General features: G+C 33.5%; 1 protein-coding gene across 2 annotated transcripts in view; it reads right to left on the bottom strand.

Annotated features, from left to right (window-relative positions):
• LOC127867724 (CUGBP Elav-like family member 3-A) overlaps positions 1-13,077 on the bottom strand; it is a 148,074-nt gene extending 134,997 nt beyond the window's left edge. The window contains exon 1 of one of the 2 annotated variants that reach the window (XM_052409067.1): positions 11,804-13,077. In XM_052409067.1, coding sequence (XP_052265027.1) covers positions 11,804-12,278 — 475 coding nt within the window. In that variant the 5' untranslated portion in view covers positions 12,279-13,077. The remainder of the gene's footprint in view (positions 1-11,803) is intronic. The other variant, XM_052409066.1, reaches the window with a different exon arrangement.
• Positions 13,078-13,343: the final 266 nt, after the last annotated feature.

Below are 13,343 nucleotides of genomic sequence, written 5' to 3'. Positions count from 1 at the left end.
TCAAGATGACAGAATCATCATGTTGTTCATATTGTATAAGATCATTTAATGTAAACATCTTCGCAACGGAATGTGATTGTATCAAATACAACAACCACCAAGCGAAATATAAATGTAGGCAATTACACAGATAGATGAAGATGAATTCGAACCATGTGGCCACCGTCAGACGGCCAGACACGCTATTATAACCTTGCTATGTTATCAAACCACATGAAGGTTAAAATTTGGGAACGCAAAGTTAATATATTAGTGAAAATGGTTTCTGCATTTACTTCAATGCAATTAGACATATTGTCTAAATGTGAAGAACACTTTATGTTATATCAAAATATAACTTTTTGGGCGGGAGACATATTAGACGGATCCGGAATTAGAATTTGAATTTAACACTCATGCTTAGGTTTTATAAAAAAGATTATTTTTATTTATCCAAACTCACAAACATCAATACGAACTGATTTTCGAATAACATTAAAACCCATCTGCACATTTTTAAAATAATGAAACTTGTACACGTATAAAGTATGATTTCTACAAGCGATTAATAGTTTCAGAAATAAGTTAATTTAAATATTATTGACCGGTTAAGATGGGTCTAAGCCAAAACTACAACAATTATATGTCTTGAACAAAATTGAAAAGGCAATCACGTTATTGGAAAAGCAAACAATAAGGATTGTTAATAATCGTATATTTCTGCTGCGTTCATATGTTTTCATAACATAACAAGCCGATGCGAAAATGCCTCGTTGATCAGATGTTAATACAAAAAAGATTAAGTATATGTATTCTTTGCTTATTCTAGATAGAAACAAGGTATGCATAACTTTTTGTTAGTTAATTATTACTAGGAACAATTCTTCTATTCTAACAGTTTTCAGACAAAAAATAAAGGCAAACGCATGATTGTATCAGCTGGTTTTCAAATGGAAATATTGTGACTACATGTACTTGTATCGATAGACTATAGTTTTGAAACAACTTCGGTAAATATTTCATGAAGCGTTAAGTTTCACAAACAATTTCAAAGAATCGAATTGTTCTCCACCCATGCCTAACTACCAGTTATTTGAATACATCTATGTGTCAGCCCTTATCGTTTGTGTAGCACTTTAAAAAACGCATGTAACAACAGTCCACTAAAAATTCATCAACCATATGGGGGGGGGGTGAAAATCAAGTTATTCCGTTTCAGACTAGAACAGCTTATAGATTGACGTCCCGTGCGAATAGAGTTTCACTGGTGTTTACAATGTTGTCCGTTATTTTATTTCGAACACAAAATGGAATTACCATATAGATATTGTCGTCAAAATTAGCATGATTAGTGTATAGTATACGCCAAATTTATTCGGGAAACCTGACACACGTTCGTGTTGCCTTCAGTCCTGGCATTCAAGCGTGGTTGTGTCGTTTGATCTTTTTTAAAGCTAACTACGAGATAGAGAATAGTAGGTTGGTGACGTGGATGGAGAATGGTTATCTGGCTCGTCGGAGGATCTTATCGGGTTCGCCGAATCATTATATTTATCCTGTCACATTTACAACATTCGTTGAAATGTTTCTAAAATATCTAGTTTTCGAGTATTTTGTAATTAAATACTTAATATGGGAAAAAACACGCGCTAACAAACACACTGTGACGTCACGTCATGCAAAACGCTTAGGCTAGCTTTTATCGTGTTAAACAACACAAAGCTCAGTCAATCGTTATTAATTCAATACACAAAGACGAAATTATGCTGTTAAAATAATCATGTTTAAACAAACAGTACTTTACATGTATTTTGTATTTTTAATTGTAATTTATATTTGTAATTGAAAACAAGTATATTTTATTAATAGAAAATAGTACAGGCATGCGCATGCTCGGAGAGCAACTGACGGATATTCGAGGTCACGTGGTCATCTAGCCTAATATCTTTTGGGATGTTAGGTTACCTGGTTATCGGGCTGATTTAAAGGCATGTGCCAGGATTAAATTATATTTCCTCCCATTTTAAAGCGAATATGTGCGATGCTCTTATTAACATTTTATATACATTTAAACCAACATATTGGAATGACCGAGGCATATTAAATACAATACTTTGTATGGAACCATCAATCACATTTTGTTTTAAAGGGTTAGTATGGGCATCTAACAGTTTATAGGTGTATATCGCAACCGTTGTTTATTTTTGGTGTTTTCACTTCATATACACTTACATTTGTTAATGTAGCATCAACATATTAAAACAATATCCCGGGAAGAGAAAAATAATGCATTTAAATATCAACCGTACTTTCGTTTGACAACTGATCATGCATAGAACGATGTGAACCTAAATTTAGTTTTAATGCAGATTCGTTCATACGACACAAAGACGCAATTTTGTTTTACGGATCATTTCGGCTTACAGGACTGGGTGAGTCATGTAAAATATCCAAAATAAAATATATTTATATAAACAACTTGTTGCAAAATGAGTTGCAGATAATTGGTCAGTAACCACATTTTTAATAACTCTTTTAACCTGTAAATTCTTTTCAGCTCAATTCAATAGTGAAAAATGCCCATAATATCACTTTAAAGTCTCTATATAACGCTCAAAATCAACGAAAATTTCGTAAAGTATTTCGTAAAATAAAGTTTACACCTAAGCAATCAGTGTTCTTTATAGCAATAGCCACAATTGCAACGCTAGATGTGGTATGATTACATAGATTTTTGTAGATACAAAATGCTCTTTTTTTATTTGTGACCACAATAAATTCCATGCTAATTTCGTGCGAATATATCTATTGATACGACACACGAACACTAAAATGGTACCATGCTAAAACCATAATAAAAGCATTTTGTATCCACAAACATCTATTATACCAGACCACATCTGGTGTTCAAATTTCGGCAATTGCCATAAGGAATGATGATATTTTATTGTTAAGCTTTATTTTACGAAATATTGTACGAAATGTTCGTTGAATTTGAGTAGTAATGTTACTTTAAAGTGAAATAAACGAACCGATAGCGACAACGCCGACAAGTATATTCGTTATTGGTTTGAAACAGTTGGAGTGTCAAATGTCAGAATGATGATTTTTAATTGTTTAGCTTTATTTTACGAAATATTGTACGAAATTTTCGTTGATTTTGAGTAGTAATGTTACTTTAAAGTGAAATAAACGAACCGATAGCGACAACGCCGACAAGTATATTCGTTATTGGTTTGAAACAGTTGGAGTGTCAAATGTCAGAATGATGATTTTTAATTGTTTAGCTTTATTTTACGAAAAATTGTACGAAATTTTCGTTGATTTTGAGTAGTAATGTTACTTTAAAATGAAATAAACGAACCGATAGCGACAACGCCGACAAGTATATTCGTTATTGGTTTAGAAACAGTTGGAGTGTCAAATGTCAAATTTTACCAAATAATAAAGAATATTTAGTACATTAAAATTTTAGACCTAAGTCGAAGAATTGGTAGGTGTATACGGGCCCCGATACCCTGAAGCTGTCTCATTCGAAAAGGCAATTCAAAGGTTATGATACATTTACTATAAACGCACACATATCGACCGCCGTCGATAATTGCGTGACAACACAAGTATTGTTCGAACGTGATTATCGAGAACCCGCGCTTTCTGTAATAACTGATAATTGGCAAGGAGCTATCGCGATGAAGATTTATGAGTTTTGTGCCATTCACAAGGGAATATTTTCGATCACTCCTGACATATGTAAACTTTTTCCTGTGAATATATCGCATTCTCTATGAAAAACGCGTTTAACAAATTCCAATCAAAGTAATGGTAAATCGAAGTTCGAAACTGTATTATGATCCGCGATGTTCGCACAGTCGCTAATGCATAGCTTAAATATTTAGATTTATCGCAGGTATGATGACTTTATCAGTAGTTCGTTGTCAAGATCGGTCTATTGTTATAGTCAAAGCAACCCACACTACAATAACTGCAACCATAACATAGAACTAACAACAAAATAAACAACAAATACAATACAAACAACAGTTATTGGCATACAAGTTTGGCACAATGCTTTCATCTGGCCACAATATATACGATTTTCACCGATGAAACAAACTATGTTCGATTAAACTATATGCAAATAATTGCGTGCTTTTAAATGCGTATATTACTTAATTAAGAATAAAGAGTGTACACTAGCCTTGCTTTAACGAAAGTCTAGTGAGTAAAGTTCGTAAAGAAAATATAAAATGACAAAAAACATAAATATACCTCACGAATATTGTTAATATTTTTTTTCGCAATACATTAGGATTTATTTGTAATCTAAAATTGATTAATATTGGTGAGATTTATTCCCATTCAAATCTGACGGAAGTTCCCATGCAAATATACGAAACACATTTGAATTAAAAGTTTCGCAAAAAAGAAACAAACGTTTGGCCTACATTGTACGGAAAGCAAATCGGGGTTATCGCCGGAAATTGTCGCCATTTTATCGATAAAAGTCAGCGCTGAATATATGAAGGAGTTCCGTTGTAATTGATTTACCCAGTTTCCAATTGTTTAATCGATGTAATCTCCTACCCGCTAATTCAAAGCTTTCTGATATGACTTTTGTGACACTTCGACTATTTATCGGGTCTTTTCAATATTGTGAACTCATGTTTACTCATAGAATGCCGTGTAGAGAATTAATAGTTTTCATATTTTTTTCTATTATCAAAGATTTCCAATATTTTGGTAAACTGATAATACACATGGCTAATAAAAGACTTATATCGTTACTTATGTACTGCAACTAAGGTACACTTTGTAAAATAAAACGAAAGTAGATGCTGACATGGCTGAATTAACACGTATGTCCTAAAAACGAACATTCTCACTGGCTATTGATATGATTAATTGCCAATATCGAACACGAACAAACCACGAACCATTCGCTGTTCAATTGAATCGATTATCTTAAATACGTTCAAAATAAAACACGTGACAACATATTAAATGGATACAGAAAAAACAACAATAGGCATATTAATGAAATAAATGAACCATCTTAATTCCAACCCAAAAATCTAATAAATGGTGTATTGCGTTTAATGTCGGTAATCGCCTATTGCAACGATAATTGCCAACGGTATAAGGTATATAGCTTAAAACAATACAAACGTATACTTAAAAGTATACGTTCAATGGTTGCTGGCCGTAAAATTCCGTAATCTCCCATCAGCGTTGCTAGTGTTAGTATGTTGCGTTCGACTGCAAAAATCGGTTTTTATGCGAAATACGTATTATATCCTGGAAATTTAGATAAGCATATTTTAAATTTATTTTTCTTCAAAATATGCTTAAGTCATTCATTTTTATTGTTATCTGTTACATAAGCCCGTTTATCTTCATACCAGGTATTTTTAAAATAGATCTTGAAAATATTTTGCTGTCATGATCTGTTGAGTTAATTGCACTTTATAAGACTTCTGATTTTCGCTGATTTCCGCTTTTTTTACCTTTATTAAAATGTATGCACTGATAAAACAGAGTAACAAATGTTTATATATGGTATTTATTTTGAAAACATCATAAAAACAAAAGTGTATAAGACGGTAATATATTCAAATATATTTTTTAAAATGGGAGCATAACAACTATAACATATAGGTGTACAAACATATCATTATTCTATGAATATGCATGAACCACGACGGCAATATTCAACCCTAGTCAATTGGTTTGAATGAAAAAACGTGTGTTTCGCTTCTTCGTTTTGTTTCTTTATACAATAGGAACATGTTCATAATATGTGATTAAAATGAGCAAATACAAGTTCACACAGCAAAGACACAATGTCAATGTTTGTCAAGTATAATAAATATTTTAGCCAAATAATAAAATAAAACAAAAATAAAATGGTTACTTATCAGCAATTATAAATCAGTAAACCTCTTTTTACTGACCGCTGTGTTTGCATAGATAACAGTATAATATAACCCTATACATCGTTTTCACTCTGTATATTTAGTGTATTGTAACCATTTGATGTATTCACATTATTCTTTTTAGACGTCACACGGTAATGCGTGACTAGTACAATTAGAGAAGATAAAAAATATATGAATACATTATATGCCAAATCTATGATTAGATAAATTGCCTGCAATTACATCGTAGACAAAATACATTATCGCCATCGTTCATATAAAACACTACAAACTCATTCCCTTTCTCGCTTTCTCGAGTGTGCACATTATTTCCTACGGATGTGTCGAATAGTGCCGGTATAGTAGTATGACACATGGTAAAAATGAACACCTGTGTTTATATTAAAAGATTACCGTTGGTGAAAGTGAGTATATTTATAATAAGAAAACTCTACCTGGAATATAATACTCGTGCACAAACTTGTTTTATAGTTCACATAAACATATCAACTATTAATATTGTATTTGACATAAACCGAATTTCCATAAATATAATATACCATAGCGATAGTTGTGTATAAATAACACATTCACACTATTTAAAATGCGCGATACGTTTGAAAAGGCAACCCCATGTACATAAAGAATGGAATTAAAAGAAAATAATTGCTCTTGTATTTAAAGTAAATCATATGTGTAATCAAAGGGTCTAAAAAGCTCCAGTAAAAAAAAAACAAGAATAAAATTAAAGAAAGTAAAAAAAAAGTAACCCTCGACTGGGATCGAACCCCTGACCCCTGGAGTAAAAGGCTATCGCTTAGACCACTCGACCATACGAGCTCATACAATGAGTGGTGTATTTTATACTTAACATGTATATAAGCAATCATCGTAGTATCACAAAATATAACGACAACAACAGAACTCTCCAAATGATTCAAACGTTTTGCGTTGCAACGCTTTATAATGTTCAGGTTTTTAAATCGTCAAAAGATGCATATTATAACGGATATTAAAAAAAAAGTTTTTACAAAATTTATTTAAAAATAGTATAAGGGATCAGGTTAGCTCCCATTAGGTCTATGGGAGTTATTTGGTTGTAAATATCGTGGTTAAATTTACAAAGATATACTAATAAGGATATTAATGCGTCACATAAATACAAGACATTAACAAGTTTGTTCTGAAAAAGGTGCATGGAAATGGAATAGATTTGAATCTAGTTTTTGACATGTACAATCATACAATTTATAATGCTGATTAGGATATGGTTATTGGAGGTTTTATTTGATTTTGTATACGTATATGAACACGAATAGTCCATGAAACAACATCGCTGATTGAACAGACAGTATTTTTAACCCACTACATAATATTATTCTTTAAATTGATATTTCCAAATATGAATAATGACACAATACGTATTTTATACTTATTGATATCTATTGATGTTGTACGTCAAAGCTGTTTTCGAATCAATTCCCTCGCGTCAGGCGGAAAAGGATCTTATGTCATGCGATGCAATCGTAGCTGCAGACCAGTCAGTGCATCCGCGCAGTCCAACCGGGAGCTATCCTGCCCACTATAAATTCACACAAGGTCTCGCGGTCTCATTTGCGGACAGCTCCTGACCAGTCTGTGTGATTGCGCAGGCGCAGGCTGGTCTGGAGCTACGCTGGTCGCCTATGCCATAAGACACGTTTTTGCATAATGAGGTAAAAATTGCCTGTCCATACAGAATTTTTCCCCAGAGAATGCATACAAATCACAGGACGAGCTGCTCGTTTTCCAAAGTGTAAATCTGTATGTGTTAAATTCGATAATTTGGCTTACATTCATCATCTTTATATATAGTTAAAAAGACAGCATGAAAACGATTTTATATAAATCGTACAGAAATAATATTGCTTTATTTAAAAAATAATATATAAACGAACACAGCGGTGTTTAAACCAGTTGCTATACCGTCTTACATTTCAATTCATTCATTGAAAACGCCGCTAAAAGTTGTACATCTGTAGCTCTGATAAACAGAGAACTATTGATACTTTAATTTTAATTAAAAACATAAGCATTGCGAGTATATGTTAAATGCTACTTTTATAACTATATTTTTTAGATATAATTAATAATTCAGTATTTATTTTGCACTAGAAAATATACAAATTGCTATTCATATCAAGTGCTATTGACGATATCTCACAGATCTAATTCGAATACATTCACAAAATCCAAAGGGATTTATCCTCCACTTATCCGCGCTGAACAGGAAAGCTGTTTCTGTCAATTCAGGTCCTTTGATAACGCATATACATGATTAATCAAAATCCGGATATTTAACGCAGAAGTAAAAGTTATTTGGTAATACAGATAGCGTATCTGAGATTATAAAGGGTATACGACTACTGTATATATTTGACACCTGTAACATCCCGGACCTGATAGTAGAATTCGTGGAATATTTGTGCGGCGTCCTCTCATACACTAGTGATATTTTGTACTTTTTATGCATAGATTGCCAAGCAATTTACAACGCAACACGACGTCGCCAGTGATGCAGGGTAGCCGCACTTCATTTATATGAGTCGTGTTCTGAGAAAACTGGGATATGCTTGTGCGTAAAGCGTCGTCCCAGGTTAGCCTGTTCAGTCCGCACAGGCTAATCAGGGACGATACTTTCCGCTTTTATGTCATTTTTCGTTTAAATGAAGTCTCTTCATAGCAAAAATCCAATTAAGGCGGAAAGTGTCGTCCCTGATTAGCCTGTACGGACTGCACAGTCTAATCTGGGACGACACATTACGCACATGCATTATGCACAGTTTTCTCCGAACACCACTCATTTGATTACATGTAAAAAGTGCGTGAGCAACATAGAAATTTTAATTTATGTTACTAAGTGTAAAATTTGGTTTGCCTTTAAACCGGGTTTAGCCCCCTATATTTTCAAAATTAGGGATGCCTAGTATATTTATTTCTATATTAAGAATATTTCTTACAGAAATTCCTTTAAACAAGCAGCACAGACCCTGATGAGACGCCGCATCGGTTTGCCAAGGATTTTTTTCTAGACGCTAGGCATAAATGGGTTAATACTAGTCTGGTGGATGTTTTTTTACGTTTCTTCAGTATCATTATTCCTATATATTGGTATTTTGTGTAATTCTATTACACAGGCATTGTGTGCGCGCACAATGTTCGTTATTTTAAAATTCGAAAACATAAATTAACATTCAACTGTGGTTATATTAAGCACAATGATTTTATGTGCATTATCACACGATTGTGCGTATGTGCAAATATGTTGTTGTATAACATGACTTATAACTATTTCATTACATATTTGAAGATACAAAAGTGTTCTAATAAAAATGATTCACAATACAAAATCATAAAAATATACGCCTTAGTAAGTTATGTGAGAGTAACATATATGATTACACTTATAATTATACATGTTTAACATTTACCGGCTGATTTAAGACCTTAATTTTAATAATAATAAGAAAGAACAGGGCTGAACGCACATCAGTTATTTATTTACAATACTTGTAACAAAGCCGACTTTCACCAGGTGATATATTTCAAAATCTGAAGGAATCTTGGCAATATAAACTTTCCCATATGCCAGATATTTAATGTCGAGAATTACCTAAGCACGTTGTGTAGGGTACTTTGAAATTAATGACACAAAATCAATTACAAATATCATCTTTACATTTTTGTAAGCACAACTATTTATTGCGGAATGAATTATTAGAATTTAATGTAATAATAAAGTATTATTGCGAAACAAATAAGTAATCAGATTTACTTTTTGTAAGCGTTTGTGCCTGTGTTTAAATGAGTTATTCGTAATAAATGTAAACCATATCGAAAACAGAAAACAAAGTAAAACACGTTTTGTTTTTCAGTTAAGATGTATTTAGTTAGGTAATAACCTTCGATTAAAAAAAACAACACAACACACAATATACGTTTTAACAATAATCGATCGCTTTATCGTATTATAATTTATGATAAACTGTGCTTCGTTCAAGTGTATCTACATTTATGATGCAAACACGCAATTATCTTTTGCTTAATGTGCGAGATAACAATTCGATTTGTAAAATAACGGCACCAACTACTTCTTCAATTAAAATATTTTATAATCTTTTGTAACAAGATACCAAACTACAAGGTCGGACATTTGCAACTGTTCATTTACATTATCATCTACTTGTGTACAGTTGTGGATATCTGTTAAGATCTGTTTTACCCATCAGTGTGTCAGAACCACTGACGGTTTATCTATGGAGTAGATCAGTGAAAACTGTGCTAAATATATTAAATATCCTACGTGAAAGAATTTATTCAAAGACGCAACCGACGTTTAACATGCGTGATGTTTAATTTTGATATAGACGAAGCATACGTTTACAGCATTCCTAACACTATGTGCTTTCAACAATGTCCACTAAGCGTACATTTATACGACAGATATGTGCATACATGTAGTGGACATTCGTTGCAAAATATATAATCCGTTGCCTTAGTAACGTGTCTTAGCGCTTTACTGTTGTCAGCTACTCCAATTTCGGATCGTCTGGGCTTTGTGCTATCGGAAAAAAGATCTAAACCTAGGCAACGTTATTAAATTAGGTGTACTATGTAACACATCAGGGGAAATTCGGTAAAGATTAAATAAGTTATTGAACGCAAAGTCGCCTTTATTGTTGTTCCACTGCGTTTTGTTAAGTGCATGTCTGCCCTTGTTAACTGTCGCACACATTTGCCTTTATTTTTAGTCATGTATTATTGCATTGCCATGTATCTGTTCGTTATCGAATTCAACATATTCCGCAAAATGTTTTATTTCTTGTATCAACCAATTGATATTAGATGACAGTTGAATATTGTGTAGTGTGTTAGAGTTGCTTAGTTGTGCAACAACTGTATACCCTGTAGCGAATCTTTAAAGAAAGTATATTGTAATTCATTGTAATTATCGTTGAATGGCTCACTTAATATTATATTTACTTGATTATTAATTAAGATTGTCGTGACATTCTATAAAAAGCTTGTTCAATTTAAATTTAACTCATATATGTATTGAAACATTTTGGGAAATTATAAAGAATGTGAACACAGACATATGTCCGTTACACTTCCGACAAATGAAATTTAAATGTTGAAAAAAGGACAATCAAAGGGAATGTGAACCAACAGACACTAAACAAGACACCGTCGGAGACGGGTGATGCTCCCCAAAGTATTTTTTGGTCACAATATCGCACTATATATTCAGATAAAAGGAAACGTCTTGACGGCACAGTAGTTGAGGGGACAAGAATTTTTTTTAAAGAAGATTTCAAAGGGCCATTACTCTGTGAAAAATCCTCCGACCAGAACCCGCTGATAATATGCACATCTCCTCTTGGTAGTGAAGCTTGCCATAAAGTTTCATTGAATTCCGGTCATTAGTTGCTGAGAAATAGCCCGGACAAAAATTTCACTATATGTACAGTTAATTAAAAATTTCAAAGGGCCATAACTCTGTGAAAAAATCATCCGACCATAACCCGCTGATAATATGCACATCTCCTCTTGGTAGTGAAGCTTCCCATAAAGTTTCATTGAATTCTGGTCATTAGTTGCTGAGAAATAGCCCGGACAAAAATTGTGCACGGACGGACAGACAAACAGACACACACACACGCACGGACAGACGAAGCGGCGACTATATGCTCCCCCCAAAATAAATTTTGGGGGAGCATAATAAAAAGCCAAATAAGCATGATTCCATATTACGGCAAATTGTTTTTAAAATAAATCATTATATGACACTGTCAACATGCCTTTGTAAGTGTCTCACACGTAAATAAACACACATACAAAAGGTATTTACATATGAAATCCGAACATACCTTTGTGCATGCCTGTGAACCGGTCCTTTAGAACGGTAAGCTCGTAAATCTGTCCATACTCCTCAAAGATAGGCCGTAAATCCTTCTCCTCTAAGTTACGCGGAATTTGACCCACGAACAACTTAATAGCATCGTGGTCCTTCATTGGAATGATACCGGAAGAAAGACTGGATCCATTCAGCGAGCCGGAACCCAGATGACCAGCTAGGTGGCTCTCGCCAACACCGGAAACGAGCGTGACGCCATTAGCTAACGTTGTGAGATTAGGACGCATTTGGAGGATTCTGTTCTTGGAAATGTGTAAATTTCCTGAACTACACGCTGATGACGTCAGTGATGACGAAATACTCTTGTGAGGTTTTTGAATCCCGTGGCTCTCGCTCGGCACGTGAGTTTTTCTGAGAATTTGACCAGGCGGTTGGTCGACCGTGCGCTGTGGTTTCCCAATTTTGGCTAAGGAATGCACCGGTCGCATAAGATATGTTACGATATAGATAGTTGACAAAGTATGAACTAAACGTACAATTAATTATATGTAATTTTATAAAACGAATTCGGCAAATATAAATATATAATTCCAATACTGTAACAATGTAAGTGATCCTCAGATATCGATATTCAATTAACCACGTATACGCACGACACCGTTTGTAATCTCATTGATATGATACAAAACTATATAAATGGTATACTTTAATTTCAAATCACAAACGGCAAAGTTTGAGCAAAATATCAACTGAAGGTGTTGAAGTATACAAAAATATGCAGCTTCACAAGATTATCTTTGGAGAAATATAAACATCCGATTTCAATTTTTTGGCATAAAATCACAGTGTTTAGGCGATTGCAGTCTCAATAATGTCGTTCCTTAATCAATGAATTTCTTGCGTTTCTTTTTTTATCTTAGATGATTTCCGTTTCCTTATTTTATTGGTATGTTCTCGAAATTCCAATAGATACACAGTTTAATGGAATAATATAAATGACGCCACGTCAAATCCAATATCTAACGAATTAAAAAAAAAATTGAAAACAAAATACAAGCAAAACTATGTTTTCACTAAACTATGGTAAATATCACGCAGGTACAACGGCACAATGAACACATTTACTCACATATTCATATCTTCCAATCGCACGTCTGATAGAGACGCACTGTGCACGTAATTCCAAGCGCTTCAGCGAGCTAGATTAGCGGAAAATCTGTCGTTCCCATAATGCCTTCAATAATCAATTTGGTCTCCTCCAGTTTTAAACCATGTCGCCGGTATACATAAAAATCAATAGTCGTGATAATCGCAAAATGTTTTCTCCAGTCAAGAGGAGTTTGCACTTCGAGGGGATGAGTAGAAATTCCAATAAAAATACAACCTAACATCATTGTCAGAGAAGACGATGCCGTGGAAATAAGAAACGCCAGTGTGTGGAAGGACAGAGGAATGGTATAAACAATTACCGCTTTCTGAGGTTGTTATGATACATATGTCTTCGAGAATTAATGGCATTCCCGATAAAACCAACTTTCAATTTACAAGAAAAC

The sequence above is a fragment of the Dreissena polymorpha genome, chromosome 2 (assembly GCF_020536995.1).
Source record: "Dreissena polymorpha isolate Duluth1 chromosome 2, UMN_Dpol_1.0, whole genome shotgun sequence".
Lineage (NCBI taxonomy): Eukaryota > Metazoa > Mollusca > Bivalvia > Myida > Dreissenidae > Dreissena > Dreissena polymorpha.
Note: the sequence above shows the minus strand (reverse complement) of the source record. Positions and strands in the feature narration are given on the sequence as shown.